The sequence below is a fragment of the Ascidiella aspersa genome, chromosome 5 (assembly GCF_963924565.1).
Source record: "Ascidiella aspersa chromosome 5, kaAscAspe10.2, whole genome shotgun sequence".
Classification (NCBI taxonomy): domain Eukaryota; kingdom Metazoa; phylum Chordata; class Ascidiacea; order Phlebobranchia; family Ascidiidae; genus Ascidiella; species Ascidiella aspersa.
In genome coordinates this window covers 30,401,865-30,419,587 of record NC_139451.1, presented here as the reverse complement: position 1 = coordinate 30,419,587, position 17,723 = coordinate 30,401,865, and the positions used below count along the sequence as shown (strand labels likewise).

General features: G+C 35.9%; 1 protein-coding gene across 1 annotated transcript in view; it reads right to left on the bottom strand.

Annotated features, from left to right (window-relative positions):
* Nucleotides 1-572: 572 nt before the first annotated feature.
* The window catches only part of LOC146146309 (uncharacterized), a 34,181-nt gene continuing 17,030 nt past the window's right edge, over nucleotides 573-17,723 (bottom strand). The window contains exons 2-3 of the mRNA XM_083389456.1: nucleotides 9,697-9,844; nucleotides 573-6,117 (exon numbers count right to left, since the gene is read on the bottom strand). Of these exons, the coding sequence (XP_083245582.1) occupies nucleotides 4,680-6,117; nucleotides 9,697-9,844 (1,586 nt within the window). The 3' untranslated portion in view covers nucleotides 573-4,679. The remainder of the gene's footprint in view (nucleotides 6,118-9,696; nucleotides 9,845-17,723) is intronic.

Genomic DNA, 17,723 nt, shown 5'->3' with positions numbered 1-17,723 from the left:
ATATGTAGGTAGTTTAACTTGTTTCATCTTGTAAGCTGTTTTTAGCAATTTTCCGTTAAAACTAGCTCCTTTTAGAGGTTTATTATTTTTTATCATTTTTTTTACTTTAAGAAATTGAAAACATATTGCAGAAGTCTTTGCAGCGAAACTGTTTTCTGGCGTATTTGTTCCTCGCAGGTGGGCGTAAACGTACGGACGGCAGGGAGGCGGCGCATCAATTTACGTCAAACGGGCAGGGCGCCGCGTGTTCGACAGACCGTGACGCTGGCTAATCGCGAAAAAACATACCTTGGTTCTTGCCGTTTTAAAAGGCCAAGCTTAGAGCATAAGAGGCGGCTTAGTGCTCAGGCATTTACGGGATTATGTATCGGCTTTAACGCACGATTTGTTTGCCTTGGAAAATACATACGTCATCTACCCACAGCCGTTACCCCCCTGAAAAAGGGGGCTGAACACAGTCCCAGTCTGTTTTGGGTGACAAATGGGGTTTCGGGCGAGCTTTTGGGTGTTTTTTAGGGCGAATTACGATGTTCGCTCGTCTTTTTGCATTTATTATTCGCAAGGTAGGCGATGGTCGGTATCGAATAAAACACGGAAACGGAACGGGCGGAAAGAAATAAACGCGACGGAATTCGTAAAAAAGGGAAAAGAAGAAATGCGGATAAAAACAACAACAAAAGTCGAACGCTATGTCGTCTTATCTTTTTACTGCATTGCTTACAACGAATACACATTTGTGGAACTTTTGCCAAAGTATTTAAAAACTGTTACGTTTTACAAAAGTGTAATTCCAGCTGTAATCACAAGCTTTGTTTTATAAAATCTATTACATCTTTCCAACTGGAACAAGATAAAACAATGATAGTTCAACTAATGGCAAAAAATAAACATGGTGTAGCGTTTTAAGTCATTAGCTAAAAGCTAAAAAGCATTGCAAATAAGGGCAGTGGGTAAACAAGGAACAATCAGCAAACAAGGAACAAAAATAACTGTACGGAATTTACATGTTCGTTTGTACCATTGTTTCTCAACCAATTGGTTGCGACCCAAAATTTGGTGGACGTTTAATTTGGTTGGGTCACCGACTTAAGTAGTTTTATATAGTTAGATTTATTGAAATTGGTTCTCAGCAAGGGTTTTTTCAAAATTTAAGAAAATTGCTGAAGCAAAACAACGATATGATCCATATTTAATAGCATTGACTTTAATAATGCCGTTTCTTTTGTTTTCAATTTAATTTCTTCTTTGTTCAATTCAATACCGAAAGCCATTGTAGACTCTTCACCGAATCTGTACATCATTGATGCAAGCAGAGCAGACTAGAAAAACAACTAGCCTGCAGTGAGGTTCGAACTCACGACCTCCGGCCCTCCGGTCAGTAAACACACATGTGTGTGTTCAGGTTTCATTGTTTAATTCAAGCATCAATTTAAAAAAAAAGGTTCAGCGAAGATAATTAATTGAATAGCCACAGTATTCTGTTAATATTAGGGTCACCACTAAAAAAGGTTGAGAAACACTGGTGTATACAAAGGCAACACGTACAAAACGAGAATTATTAAAGGTCTCACAAACGATAAACATAAACTAAAGGCAAGATGATATAAATAACGTATAACAGAAGATCAAAAATGTACAAATCGCTTATTTGTAATTGTGGGTATTTTTCTAACGTGTTGCTAAGCCGTTCCACACTACTTGTAAGTCTCATCAGGGGAGGTAATTTTTGTTTGGAAAGGGGTATTTAATAAAATTGTGATCACGTCATGATATTAGGTTTATATGTGACGTCACAAAGTTACATTAAAAAGGAGCGTCGAACTGTTAAACGTGACGCTCAAACAAAAGAAAAAGTTTTTTATTTTGATTAAGGTGCCAAAATATTTATTTTAGAGAGCGCTTTTGGTCTAAAACTTTTTAAGTTGTGGAATGTTTTAATCTTACGTCTTGGAACTTATTCACCAATATAAAAAAACAGTTGCTGCAATTATTAATCCGCAATCGTAATTTTTTTATACTTTAATATCAAAACAAACAAGAAATATGAATCAAAACACAGCCCCTCTGGTAATTTTAATTTTTTACCAACGTTTTCTGCAACCTATGCGCCTTTTTTTCTGCTTTTTTCCTTCGTGTGTTTTTCCATTTATTGTACGAGCGTTCAGTGTCATTCACCCTGACGAAGGCGGCTTGTATAGGTTGCCGAAACGTTCGTAAAGAATGAAAATTACCAGACGAGCTGTTTTTTATATTTATATTACTATGCCTGGTAGCAACAGTTTATACAAACAAGAAAATTGAACGGTTTAGCAATATTTTTTTCACGAATAAATAAAAAGAATCTAACACTTTAAAAGTCCGCAGCGCTGTACTACAATATACGAACTCATAAAAACAGCAATAAATAAAGTTCTACGCAATTCTCTATTTATTCGTTGCGTCTTGGTGATATATATTAAAACGAAATTGCATTACTATACGTTCGTCTTTTGCCTTGAGTATAGTACGCTAAATGAAAAATGTTTCTCTAAGCAAAGTAGCAATATTCGTGGTGTAAAGCAGTTCGACCCATTGGTGAGTCGCGAAGCGTTTCTAAATGTTACAGTTTTCTATTCGATCACGAAATTATTGCATTATCATTACGTAGCATTAATCCAACAATATCGCAAATATGTCAAAATTAGATGTGTTGTGTCACTGTAACTATTCCAGGACGTACGTCAGTAGTAAAGATACAGATTTTATGTAACTGGTAATCCTATTTCCAATCAGATGCATTTCATACTATTGCTAAACAATTTGGTCATATCTCATGTGGGTTGTACAATAAAACTTGCATTAAAAGTGGGTCGCGAACCAAAAGTTGGGAAGCACTGGTTTAAAGGATATAAGGAGACTTTAACCGATCTTTTTGCAGACTTTTTTAGTTTTTTTCCCATAGATAGCAGACCACCTTACTCTAGATTATTTCTTTGTGGTAAAAAGCGCGTTTTTAGAATCACTTAGCTTAGGTCTGATAACCATCTTCGAAATAAAAAAGTCGACGAACACACATGATAAAATCCTAAATCGTTCACGTGGTTTTAGGTCATTTTACTGCAGTAAATTCTAAAAATTAATCCTTTAAACGTATTTAAGCTGCTAAATATTATTTTTTTTTAGGTGTATGTTTCCTTTGATTTTACTTGTAACACAAATTCCAACCTAAATTCTTACAAATGAAATAATCATTAGGAAGAAATTCGCCTGTAAAACTAAATCTATTGAGTTGTCTCAAACCTTTTTGTTTTGAAAATAAATTCCTTTTTTATAAATAGTACAGCGCTTACTAAAAGTTTTGGGCAGACATTTTCAGTATCAAAGGTCTTTTTGTAAGGTTTAAAGTACAAATTAAGCGGTGATATCTAAAATTAACATTTCGCCTGAAATGTGTACATTGAGGTTGTTCAGTGGTTCTTATCCTATAAGGGATTATTTGCAAGGGTTAAATTGACAAGTTTTGTTGGCTCCATTTGATAATATAGTGAAGCGCTATCTTGTAAATGGTTAATAAAAAAAACATAACCTATATTGTTCAAATGGTCTGGAATTTTAACACTTCATTTAAATGCAATCTTTTAATTCATTCTAGTGTTGTTGATTAATTAAGTGACTGCTGTTCATAATTGAATACTAAAAAAGATGGTATTTGAGATGCATTGTGTGATTTAGGGTTAATGCCACTGAAGATGTACAGAATCACGTTTTTAAGGTTTGGAAACTCGTAAGATTTTAAGGGTTACTTTTTGTCCCAGTATAAATAACAAGTCAAGTTTTACTAACAAGTCGTCATTTGTCCAAAAGCCTAGGGGGAATGCCAATATAGATACCCAAAATCACTGTTTTTAAGGTTTTCGAACTCTTCAAATTTTACAGATTTTTTTGCGCTGTGTAGATCTTTCTGGGGAGCGCTGTTTTTTTGTTAAGAGGCGCCTTTAGCTGAGAAAGTGCACTGAATTCACCAAATACGGCAAAAAGCGCAATGGCCCAGACTGCTGGTCATCCATCAAAGCAAACGCTCAAAGGGGCATTTGCTTGCGAAAACAGCCCCAAATCCCTCGTGGGACTTTAACCCACGCCCCATGTAGCACCAAAACAACTCGGCAAACGAGCGTTTAACTACAGACGCCAAGTACTGCTTGCTTTGCCCGTGTGCGGTCAATTGCTTGAGGCTTAGCCCCGATTTTTACTTATAGCAGTGTAGGGAGTGCAACTTGGAGGTTGGCTTGCAACGAACGAATAAGCGCCATTTTTTGTCAGCTGGTGCTTGACTTGGTTTAAAATATTTTGAACTATACGCTTTGGTTTACTTTAAATGTTCAAGGTTTGATTGGCTTTAAACGTTTATGATTTGCTTTTTTTAGTTATTTTAAAACTGTATGGCATGTGTGATAGTTCCACACAACATTGGCTACTAATATGGGGGAAAAATCATGTAATGCGCTAAACATGGTTTCAGTAGTAACAACCATATTGATATAACGTTTCTCTACAATTCAAATGTAAAAAATTGCTCACTTAAAGTGCTGATGGCTTTGGGTCCAAAGCGAGTAAAAAACAAAACGCAAGCGGTTTTCAAAATTAATTTCAACGGGGCAGCAAAAAGGAATAAAACTTAACCGAAAAACAATGAAGGACTCTTACATGTCGAGGACGCGCTGCGCATTGCCTAGCAACCCAGCGGTCTGTGCAATGTCCACGTGGGTGACTGTCCGCGCGTGGATCTCAAACTGAGCCGGGCTGAAGTGTCGGCCGGGATAGGAGCTCGCATTTCCCGCAGATGGGCTGTAATCGCAACGATTTGCAACCGCTCTGAAGTAAGCTTTACCATTAATGTCGCCAGCGGACGTCCCCGTTGGTTTGGTGTAGCTGGAATCAAAGTAGTCACTCCCGTAGACGCCCTGTGCTCGCATGTCACTGTACGACGTATCGTACGGGGTGAACACGCGTCCGCTTGGATAAGAGGACTTGGTCGTGCCACTGCTGTCCGCCACCAGCTGTAGCGAGCTACGGTACTGGGCGCCGCTTTTTCCAGCCTGCCAGTCAAGGCTTTTGCTCGGGTAAGATGTTTCGGACATTCGCCTGCTTGCTTGCCTTTGCAGATGCTGTTGGGTGTAGTCGTAGCGTTCATGCATTGAAGCGACTGACGCACGGCGATTACAGGCGCCCTGGTACTGAAGGTAGCGGTTCCCGGGTGCGTAGGCATGTCCTTCGGCGCCGGGCGTTGTTTTTGGAGCGTCTTGGTAGCGAGGATCACAAGCCGCGTACTCCGTGGGTGCGGAGGTGTACGCATCCCGCCAGGAGTTGCTCTTAGCCTGCTGCTGATGCTGGTAGTGCTGTTGCTGCTGGTTCTGTACATCGCTGTACTGTACAGTTGCAGTCGACACAGCCCGAGCCTCATAACCAGTCTTTTCCTGCTGGTGCTGGTGTTGAGGGTGCTGGTAGCTGTAGCCTTGGCCTTCGTAGGTCTGTACAAGTGCTGGTAACGTTGTATTTTCCTCCTTAACAGAAACCAGTGCCTTGTGGTTTGGAATGGGGTCGTAGCAAGCTTCATTGTTGAGCGTTTGTGCTACATTGGCGCTTGGTTGCTGAGCCGTTTCCCGCGGGTCACTACTCAGCTTTCGCTTTAAGTTTGCGGCTGGAAATGAAGCTTCCTGGACGGTTTCGATTGGCTCCGATTGCGGGAAAATGCCGTGAGAATGTCCCACGCAACTTGAGAGCTTACTGCGCTTACTATCAGGCTCATCATCGTTTTTACAGTCGCCTGGTGAGTTTACATCGTTACCAGCAGCAGCTGTACTTGTAGTGTTCGACCGGTTATCGTCAAACTCGCGGGATGAAGAAGCTTCATTTCCCGCAGATTGTGGCGCCGTAATTTGAGGCGAATCGCCATTTTCGTTTTTCTCCGCTTCGCTGTCGCTTCCGGCTTTAGCCTTGGCTTCTCCGTCCTTTTCGTCGCTCGAATCGGCGCTGTCGGCGTCGTCGCTTTTGTCGCCCTTGTCGCCACCGTCCTTCTGTGTCTGCTGCTGCTGACGTTTGTGCTTCATGCGTCGGTTTTGGAACCAGACTTTGACTTGCCTAGTATAGGTAAAAATATATGGTTAGGATTAAAAAAAATTCCTTAATGTTTGTTGTTGTTTATCCTTGGATGTCTGATCGTCTGTGTTGGTGTAAATTTAAGCCTATAACTACAAGGTGCAATCTATAGTTTGGATTGAAAAAAGTCCTTAATTTCTGTTGTTCTTTTCCTTGTGTGCCAGTGTGGGCGAAAATATATAGTTAAGTTTTTGAAAATGTCCAAGTTTCGTGTTCCTCGAGCGAACTTGAAAATTGCGTTTTTTGTTTTAAATTGGCAAAACTTCAATTAAACGCATACGGGTTTAAATCTATTTTAACTGAAATTTGTAAATTAGATTCGAATATTGCTCGAAATAACGGCATTTATAGTCAAACTGTAATTTCACACGATGAAAGAAGCTATAGAATGATAACACTGTTGGGCTCAATAGACTAATTAAGTAAAACGGACTAAAGTTGACATTATGTGCCAAAAATAATGTATTTTAACAGTGAAACTGGACTACAAGTTTGGGGGGCATGGTCTAGTGCAAGGGTCGGCAACTTTTTCTAGTCGCGGGCCAAAACCAAACTAAAAAAGGTGTTCCGCGGGCCGCTATATGTTAGCTGTGTATGCTTTACGTTATTGTCACCGCAACGACAGTTAATCAGGGATAAAACTAGGGTGTTTTGCAATTTACACTCGATGGAGGAACAGGATTAGCGCAAAGCGCATAAAAAATATTTGCTATTTCGTAGTTGAAATAGCTAGAAAATATTTGAGGAATGGCCTCGTGCCCAGTTTGTGAAATAGGTCGCGGGCCGGATGATTTGCGTTGGCGAGCCGGATCTGGCCCGCGGGCCGTAAATTACCACCCCTGGCCTAGTGGCTTGGTTGTGCAACAATGAGCCAAGATAAAAACTCATAGCTACACTTTATAATGTAGACAATGAACGTACGACTCTCACGCGGTCCACAACTACTTTTTAAACATTGAGCTTCACAATCATAAACCTCAAAGCCCGAATACCTATCGCGGCCCACAGTTTGCAGACCACTGCTCTACACAAACATAAACAATGTACACACAAAGATCGGATGTTATTGTGTGGCGTGTCTTTGAAAGCTTTTAGCGCTCGTCTGAATCGTTTGTTTAAAAGCGGCTTCCTGGGAAAATAAACCGAGACAGGTGTCAGGTCAATTTAAAACTACTTTCTCCCAGAAAATTCGTTCCATAGAAAGCCTTTCGTCCTATTCTAGACTTTGTGATAGATAAACTGCCAAGGAAAAGTTGTAATAAAGACCTGGAATCCATTCAAAAGAAATGTCGGTATACCCTAAAAACCAAAAAAGGTGCCGAGGTGCGCCCAGAACTACAAAGGTTAACGAAACTGCTCTATAAGGTGTTCCTAAACTATAGAAACGGGACTGAAAGTTTAAAAATGAAAACTTGACGAAAATTAAAAAAGAAACGGTTATTTGTGAAACAAGATAGAAACGGCAAAAATAGGTAAAAAAAAATACGAAAAGTGTATGGCGTTAAAATTTGAAAGCAAACTTTTTAAGGGATTTTAAAGAAAACCAAAAAAAATTTATGGATTTTAAGATGTAACAAATAGTTAATTTGGAAATATCGGAAAATGGAAGAGCGTTTAAAGTAAAAAAAAAACATATTCGGAAATGGGTTTTCAAGAAAAAGTGGGGTTTAAATAAATCGAGGGTTTTAGAGAAATCTTCAAGGAAACAAACAAAAAAATATATAAAAGTTTGACTTTGAATAACGTTTGACAAAACATCCAAAATAAACGCAAAATAGCATTTAAAAGGGGAAACTTAAAAATAATGAAAATATTACTTAAAAAGTAAAAAAAAAAAAAAAAATGTTTAAAAAAGAATGAAATAGAGTGTCAAAAAATAAACCTTTTCTAAAAGAACCTTTTTAAAAAAAATATAAAGGTTAACCTATAAGTACCGGGAAAAAACGAAAAAAATGCCTAAAGTGCAGCGAAATAGATAAAAATTGCGGGGGAGGCGCGTTTTCTCCGGGAAAAAATATGTTAATTTCTGTCGCTAAAGGTTGTCCTTGTTTCGGGTTACTCATTTACTTCTATTTAAGGTCATTTTGGGACGTCTTTCTATTTTCCTGTTTAAGTGTAGCTCAATAATGAATTGCAAAGCCTAAAAGGTCGATCAAATCGACATCATCTTGATTGAAACGTTTCGAGAAGTTGTATCATTATAAATTATGAGTCAATGTGACACTAATTCGGATCGAAACGTCTTAATCAAGATGTTGTCGATTTGTTCGACCTTTTTAGCTATGCAATTTTTATATCTTTTTTTCTTTATCAAGTTTTTTTTTAACAATTTAATTACCAGGGCCCCACATCTGGATGCTCGCATAGAACCACGCAAAATATTCTCGCAAAGCGACTAAAAATAGTACATTTATCTAGTTAATGTTAATAATGCTTTATTTAATGAATGTTTTTCGATTTCATTTTCTCATGTTTTGGACCGAAATCAGACAGATCCGTGCATAGGGTACACAGGCGTAATGATAATTAAAAAATACATCTAGGTAAGGTACACAAGTTTGTATTAAAACGTCTTAATCAAGATGATGTAGATTTATTGACATTTTTAGCTTTGCAATTCGTTCAAACTACATTACAGATGCGTGTATATACTGCATAGTGTACCCAGGCGTAATAATAATAATCAATTGCAAAACTATAAAAAAATCGAATAAACCGGTACCCTTGGTTAAAACGTTTCGATATACTGCCTTGTATCATTAACAGTCAATGCGCATGTAACGTCTTAATCAAGATTATGTCATTTACTGGGCCATTTTAGCTTTGCAATTTATACTCAAGCATACGTTACAGATCCGTGCATAAGGTACACAAGTTTGTATTAAAACGTCTTAATCAAAATTATGTCGGTTTATTGACCTTTTTTTAGTTTTAAAATTCATTATCAAGTTAGATTACAGATCCGTGCATAGGTTACCCAAGCGTCATGATAATAAAATATACCTCTCTGTAAGGTACACAAGTTTGTATCATAACGTCTTAATCAATATGACTTCGAATTATTGACTTTTTTAGCTTTGGATTTCGTTCAAGCTACATTACAGATCCGTGCATAGTGCACTAAAATACTTAACCAAGTAATTTTAATAAGGTTGATTTAGGGTTAACATCGCAATCGTAGAATATGAATTATAACAACGGCCAACAAGTCAAATAGTTTAATTTGAATCGCATAGTCTAAGGTTTAAATTAATATACTTAGTTTTTGGCGCATATCAAGCGAATTTTGATAAAGTTGATCTTAACTTAAAATGCTGGAGGATCTCAAACAAAGGACGACGTTCAACTTTGGGTTAGACAACTTTGGGTTCCACTAAAAAGGAATTGGCATTAGATAAGGTTTTGGATTGGGCTTAAGTGCAAAACAAATGTGGTGTGCAATGATAACAACTGCAATAATTTTTGGGTTCCACTAATAATTCGGTTAAAAAACACAAATATTTGGAACGAACAAGTAGGCGACACAATATCCGCTGGACGTAATGATACTAAACGAAATACCTCTCTGTAAGGTCGAGCAGACTGGCGATCTCAATGCGCCGCGGCCTGCAAAGATACTTGTTGTAGTGGAACTCTTTTTCCAGTTCCAGAAGCTGAGTGTTGGTGTATGCAGTCCTTAGTCTTCGAGAGGCGCCTGAGGCACGAATTCCTGCAAGAATTGCAAAGATATTTTTTCCCTTTGCTTCTTATATAAAGGAGTCAAGTCTGTTTAAGAGAGAAGGCGTTTATAGCGTTAAACGCGCGAGAAAACCTCTGAGGGTGAACGATTTACGTGATACGGCGATATTGAATTTCGGTTATCGATGCTTTAACTTTCTTGAAGTTTTATTGTGCAATAATGATTTTAAGTTTTTTTTATTTTGCAACAATGATACGACGACATTGGATTCGTGGCGCCGATAAAACTAAAGTTTATCGATCAGTATCTTTTTTTCAAAAATCAGTATCTTTTTTTCAAAATCTTTCTTCAAATTGCTTCAATTTATGTAAACTTTATATAAACGTTTAAAAAGCATTTGAGTTGGTTCTGTTTATTAAAAAATAACTCAAAAGAAAATACTACCTCGCAATCACAAACGAACAACTGTAGGAATTAAAAAAAGCAGTCAATTCAAATATCTGAAAATCCTAAATCAAATGCGACTCTGCGTTTTCTAAGACGTTGTTAAAATATTATGGAATTACATTTTTTGTAAAGAGTTTTACAACTTGGTCTCTAACAAACAGACATTTTCAGTTCGGTCAAGGATTTCAACTAAAGCAGAAAATTACTGCGTAATTACCTTGCCTAAATGCTGGGAACTTTCATAGGGTCAACATTGAATTGGCGGATAGCCCACTGCTTTAATATCAAGTTGATTTTATTTGTTTAACTTATCGGTCTATGTCGTCACAGTTGAGATGTTAGGATTAAAAAAAAAAAGACAAAAAGTCAATTCAAATCTTAGAAAATCCTAAATCTAATGCGAATTTGCGTTTTCTTAAGGCGTTGCTGATGGAATGTTACAACTTGCCGTCTTGTTTGTAACTAAACTTGAACTGGGATGTGTTCAACAATAAAACACAAATTATAAAGAAACCTTGCTATTTAACTCCATATAGTGGAATGTATTTCATCCAATATTTAGGATTTTTTTGAAAATTAATTTCAAGTCGAAATAGGCCGAGTAAAAATAATCTAATAGAGACGTTTCGATGCACAATTATACACAGCGCATTAAAAAGTTAATTGGTGATGATACAATTGCGTTTCAAAACGTCTTTATAATAACGTCCATTTACACGACCTATTTGGCTTTAGGGTTCATTTTCAGCTTATTGCAAATTTTGTTTGACAAAATTTATTCATTTTTAAGCTATATTATAGATCCGTGTATAGTGCACCTAATTAAAATGTATGTAGTTTTTATTTAATTCTATTTTTTTAACAAAAATTGATTCATTTTGCGCGACATTATAGATCCGTGTATAGTGTACCTATTCAAGATTAAGTCAAAGAACTTACCCCAGAAAGAAACGCAGGACTATAGCTCCATAAACAAAGAAAAAAGCAAACGTAGCCCGATTAAAAAACAGAAAAATTATCAAGAAATAATTGAGTGACATCATATGTTGAACTTGATCAACTCTCGACCTGGGAACGATTTTCGGTATTTTTCCGCGCGCGCCAATTCATTCGCTGACGTCGCAGCTAGAACGACCTGGCCTCGGTGTTACCTGATGTTGCTACGAGCGGGTGAGATCCTAATCTTACATCAAAGTGGGCCCTTGGGTGTTTTGTTTCCGACCATTTCGAGGGCATTTTTTTACCGAGTCAGGGCAACTCTTGGAGACCTAAGAGCAGCCTATATGAACGACGCGAAAAAATCATGAAACTATTTTCTTTTAAGTATTATTTTTTTAGGTTATGACCAGAAGTACAATTATTCTTTTCTTGTTTTTTGAAAGAAAGGCACAAAAAATCATGAATTTTTTTCTCTCAATACGTTTTCTTAGGTTGCCGAACAAACTTGGATTACTCATTTTTCTTCTTGTTTATTTACCTGGTAAGCAATTACTGTAGTAAGGTTATCGAGTGCGTTTGAAATGCTGTGAGGCCACATTCACAATATTTATTAAGGCGATAGTTTGATAATTAAATCGGAAATGTAATGTTTTGCGATTGTAATTTTTTTTGTTTTTTTAATTTAATTTAATTTATTAAAGTTACAGTAAATGTGGAATTCATTTTTATTTTCGTTAGTTAAAGAACTAAGGCTTAATAAAGTAAACATCTGTCTTATCTCCTAAATTAGGTTTTAAAATCCAATACAAAATAGGTTTATGACTCATATAGTTTTAGTTTTAATAACTAGAGTTGAAAAGGGGACGAAACCGCTTAGTTCTAAAGAAGCCTTTTCATCGATTTTACATGATTAGAAATCGCTTAAATCTTGCGGGTTTTTTTTCTCACAGACAGCAATCTTGGAAACTCATACAAAACAAATAACTGCGAAGACGAGATTTTCTCCCTTATTTTTAAGTCATCTTAAATTTAATCGCCCGACTAAATGATTTTGTTTACTTATTTTCGATTATAGTTTTTGTTTTTAATTTGTAAACAAAAATATTTTAATAAAACGAAATAAAAAAAAATTTAATACTGACAATTTGGATGATTTAAAGCGTGTATTATTTTTACTTCACTAAAATCAACTTTTTTTGTCAGTATCTCTGTTTGCCAGCAAAACCAAAATGTTAACGGTTGTGCTTAGAACGAACGAGTTAATCGCAGGCATTTTAGCCTATTATGCATATAGGCCTACTTTATATTGCAATAATGCAAAAACGACATAAGAGGGTGTGATATTAATACCTATAGATTTCATATCACGGGTCGTTTGTATGTTGCATATGAAATATACAAAGGTTAAAATTGATTTAAAATGAAACCTGTAAACAAACGACCGAACTTTTGTGCTTCAAGTACATTTTTGATAAAACATTTAGGAAAGGCATTCAAATGACTTAGAACTAAGTTATTATGCAAATATTTTAGCATGGATTAAGAATATTTTGCAAATTACTTGACGTTAAGCTTTTATCAAAATCAATTGACTTGTAGGCCAGCCTATGGTATTTAGCAAAACATTTGACTTGGATCACGATTTTGTAGCAAAATGACTTGATTTAAACTTCGGGTGATTGGAAAATCAATTGACGTTATATAAGGTATTTTGCAATTGACTTAATTTGAATTTACTTTTTTTGGTAAAAAATTAACTAGGACTTAAGGTATTTTGTTATCATTCAATTTGGATTGGGATTATATGGCAAATGACTTCAATTAGTTTGAGTTATTTTGTAAACTATCTGACTTTGGTATTTAACAAATTACTAAATTGGGATTAGGTTTTTATTTGCAAGTGGCTTGACATATTGACATGCATATACCTCGGCTTTTAGAAAAGAACTTAAATTATAGATACTGTAAATCTGTCATTGTTTCAAAATGCAGGGTTTTGAGATATTTTGCAAAGTGATTGCCTTATATTAAGGTTTTCTTACAGATGACTTGACATTCACCTGGGTCTTTAGTAAAGGACCTAACCTATAAACATATGTCATAGTTTTAAAATGCCAACTATTTAACTTAGTTTAAGGGTTTTGTGCAAATTAATCGAATTGGATTAAAGTTTCTTGCAAATGATTTGAATACAGCTGGGCTTTTTTGTAAGGAAATAACCTATAAACATATGTCATAGGTTAAAAATGGTGTGTTTATAGTACTACGCGTCGAGACTCAAAAATACTCAAAATCGGCATACACACCAAACCAGGCCAACGAGCAGAGCTGCCAGTCATTTATGGACAGCAAATACTTGATTAGGTTTAAGTTTTTTTGAACATTACTTGATATACAGCTGGTTTTTTTAGTAAGGACTTAACCTACACACATATGTCATATAATACTGCGCGTCGAGACTCAAAAATACTCAAAATCGGCGTACTCCACACCAAACCAGGCCAGCGAGCTGAGCTGCCAGTCATTCATGGAAAGCGGCCGGTGTCAAGCAGCAGAAGCGATAACGAGCCCAAATCCGGCACTTACGCACTCAACAAATCCGCTTTTGGCCCTTCCTAATCCGATTAAGCGCGCCCTGTCGTTGGCCCTCGACAGTAGCAGCTACAAACCGCGCTATCTCTACTGCGAGGTGCCGGGTAAATATTTTGACATTGTCCAAAGTGACGCGCAAGCGAGAGCGAGAGTAGCCTTTGATGCGCGACTAGTCGTTGTCCATTTTGCAGCCCACTGCTGCTGGTTCTCAAGGCTGCTGTTTTTGCTGAGAGATGCGAGACAGCGACGCCGTTTCACGCTTCGACGCTAGTGCTGTTTCTACCAGCCTAAGCCAGGTGAATTACTGTTATGGCCGCGGGGCGCGCGCGCGATGCGACGTGACGTAACAATGGCCGGAACGCCATGGACAATCGATAAATGGGCCACGTCGGATTTTGCCGCAATAAAAATATATCGATACATACAAAAAAGATCTATTTAATTTATGTTACCTTTGAATATATTGTTTATGTTAATTCAGTGTTTTCTAACAATAGTACACATTTGTTTTATGCTAAGCAAAGGCTTCGTTTATTTCTGTGTGCCTAAATTTGCAATTGGTTTGGTATTATAGGCCGCTTGCTAATTTTGAAAAAAGTGACCTTAAAAATGAATGTGCTTTCGTTTAAGTATAAGTTGGTTTGTTTTTAAATTGTTTCAGTAGCAATTAAAAATTAAAAAAATTGTATTTGTTTTTGGGTTGAACTTTTTTATACTTCCTAAGTATCGAAAAACACAGAACGTAAAAATAAATGTGATGCAGTTAAAACATTCAAGTAATAACGAAACCGTCGGTTTATACAAGGATTTGCTTTAAATGATTTTAAACATTATTGTATTTTTTAGGATTTTGTGCTTAAAAATTCTGTAAAAGCTTTTTTTAAACTCAGTCGTCTACCGAAAGTAGCACTTTCGCGTTTTTAAAACATCTTATAAATTTGTCCCAAATAAATCTTTATGGATAAAGTCGCTGATCAAATAAATCAATGGTGACGCCTTTGTTGCTGTATTAAACTTTTGTCGTAAATATACTTAAATAACTTTAAGCGTACATATAGGATATCATAAAGTAGCATGAAATACGATAACAGTCTGCGTAGGGAAATTATAGGCAATGTATTACTTCCTTAAGCGGAATTAATAGCTAATGTATTGACTCACATAATGATCAAACCAAATTATCGAATGAAACGATTAGGCGGTCTCTACATGAAAACTCGCTTCTTGTCTTAAGATTTTAATAAAAGATAATAAATGGAACTATAATTTTTTTAAATTTAGTGTGGAAAAAACTTACCATTTTAAAACAAATACTTGCTCGGTAACTAAGTGCTCAAATGCATTTGGTCACTGTTTATTTATATAGCTTGAAAACTAAAGGGGTAATATGAACAAAAAGCAAAAGTTAAAATTTTAACCTTTTATCGCCATTTTACCAGATGTTTAGTGCTGTTTATATGGACAAGCATTTTCTAATTATTTAGGATGAATTTCAAACTGTTTTAAAGGGTGAACGCAAGCTTTAATTGTTAGTTAATAGTATACCGGACAATTTTTGGGCACAACCTTTTTCTGAAATTCATTAATGACGTAACACGCGTTCAGAAATCGTGACGTCATTGACCGATATACGTTTCCACAACATTGTTATATTACGCACGACCCAGTGGATTTGCTAGAATCATGGCTATGTGCTGGTAAAGTGTTGTGGCAATAGACGTGTAACACTTAAGCTTTGTACTGTGACTGAAGTGCTCAAGTACAAACAGGTATAGATTGTGAGATTAGGCACGTACGGTCTGTCCGGGCTGTTGCCTTAGTGGCGCAAACTGTTTGCCGTGTTTTGGAGCATTTATCGCGATAATCAACCTACACACGCACTCTATTTCTGATGAACTCAATCGGCTGAGCTGGGACTTGAACTCGCGAACCCGGGAATTTGCGAGTTTGAAAATCAATATCACATGGCGATTTGTTACAAAATGAATATCTGTTTGAGTTCAACGACGTAAATAAATCTCAGCATTAAATCTAAAAAAATATTACACTTTATACCTAGCGTTCGTATCCACGTAGATATAACCCTGAAATGAATAAGTCCCGAATAATAATGATCGATATAATATACCTGAAAACTACCAACTTGATTAGACAAACAAAAATCAGTGCGTTAATATAAAACAAGGATGATTGGACAACAATAATACCTAGTTAATTTTTTTGTAGGTAGCGAATCTACAACTAAAGGTACTTTAAAATTTGTCTTGTCAGTGGTGTTGCGGAATGTGCTACATCTTTACAGAAAATGCAGATGCTATTACCGAAAAAAAAAACATTTAAACCCCGTGCGGCCAAAATAAAAGTCATTTTTGATTTCTATTCAACAGTATGACTTCATGACAACTAATGTTTTTGCGCATTGAAAAGGTAGAAGAATAATTCAAAAAGGAAAGGGTATTACACATTAATAACATAATACGTAATAAGAATATCAAAGCTCATACAGAAGTAGGTAGATGTTGAAAATGAACGAAGATTTATTCGAAACGTTCAAAATGAAACCTACTTCAGTATGGGCTTTGATATTCTAATTACGTCTTACTGCAACCTCCAACCATTATGCTCCACAATAACATATTATATATTGAAATAACTGAAATAGCCTTCACAAAATTAGATTGGCGCAAAGCGAGAAAAAAATGTATTTTCGGCCTGATACCCAGTATGTAAAAGAGGTGTGGGCAATCACGGGTAACCTTTGTCTATTTCACCGTTTCAATAACTAGGTATGGTAAAGGTTAACTACATAATGGCAGTTTAATGCAGATAATTATTTTAATAATAGTTGTCCGCTGTTTAACAGGAAATATTCTGCCAGTCATAATATGAATAGGTCTGAACTGGTTGAACATTAGTTCACCCGCACATTTGCTATAGTAATATTTTAACTGGAATTCAACATAACACAATTAATACGTAATACTTTATCAATCTGTTAACTGCTTAAAATCATTTACTTTGGCAAAAGTTCTAAAACAACTACTTTTTTTGTTTTTAAATGGACTTATTTTGGAACAACAAAAATCCATACTCTTGGTTATATATGTAATTTGTCAAAGAACAATACAATATTTCTTTCTCACTGGAAAACGCAAGTAATAATTATACTTACAATGTATATTTGGGCGATATTGTGAAACTTGTTCTGACTCTTTTTTATAATTTTTTAAAGCGGAAAAGTATTATTTTTCTATTTAGGGTCGAAACAAATATAGTTTGTTTTGAAGCCGTATTGTTTTATTTACGTTTTTGTAATTAAATACATACAATTTAGCAAATAAATTGACACGTAAAGTGTTGCCAGAGTAAACACAAGTATTGCAACTTGTATTGTTTACTGATATTGCAAACTGCGGGGTACAAAGCAAATAAAAACAGCTAATCAACGTTTAACGACGCTGGTGCAACAGTCAACAAAGTTAACCTTTTCGACAAACAAAACATGCGCGCGATAGTTTGATCACAATACTGAGTTTTTGAAAACAAACTAAGTGTTTAATTATATGCTTTACGGTCCTCCTCAAACGTTTAACTACTTAATACTCCTGAATTGGAATGGGCAACAATAACATGATGTGTTAAACAAGCGGCCATTGTTGTAATGACTTAAGTCAATGACTTGACTTAAGTGCACTTAAGTTATTGTTTTCAAATGACTTGACTTGACTTAAGTCTTTTGGGCAAATGACTTGGGTTGAAATGAAGTGTTTTCTTTTCCTTAAGCATTTATTTATAAAATTGAGATATTTATCCTAATTTTTGCTTGTAAAACATTTTGCTTGCTATATGTTGTGTTTTTCTTATTTTTTAATTCAGTTATTGCTCATAATAGTAGGAATTATTTCCAGTAGTTTAACTATTCCAATGGTTT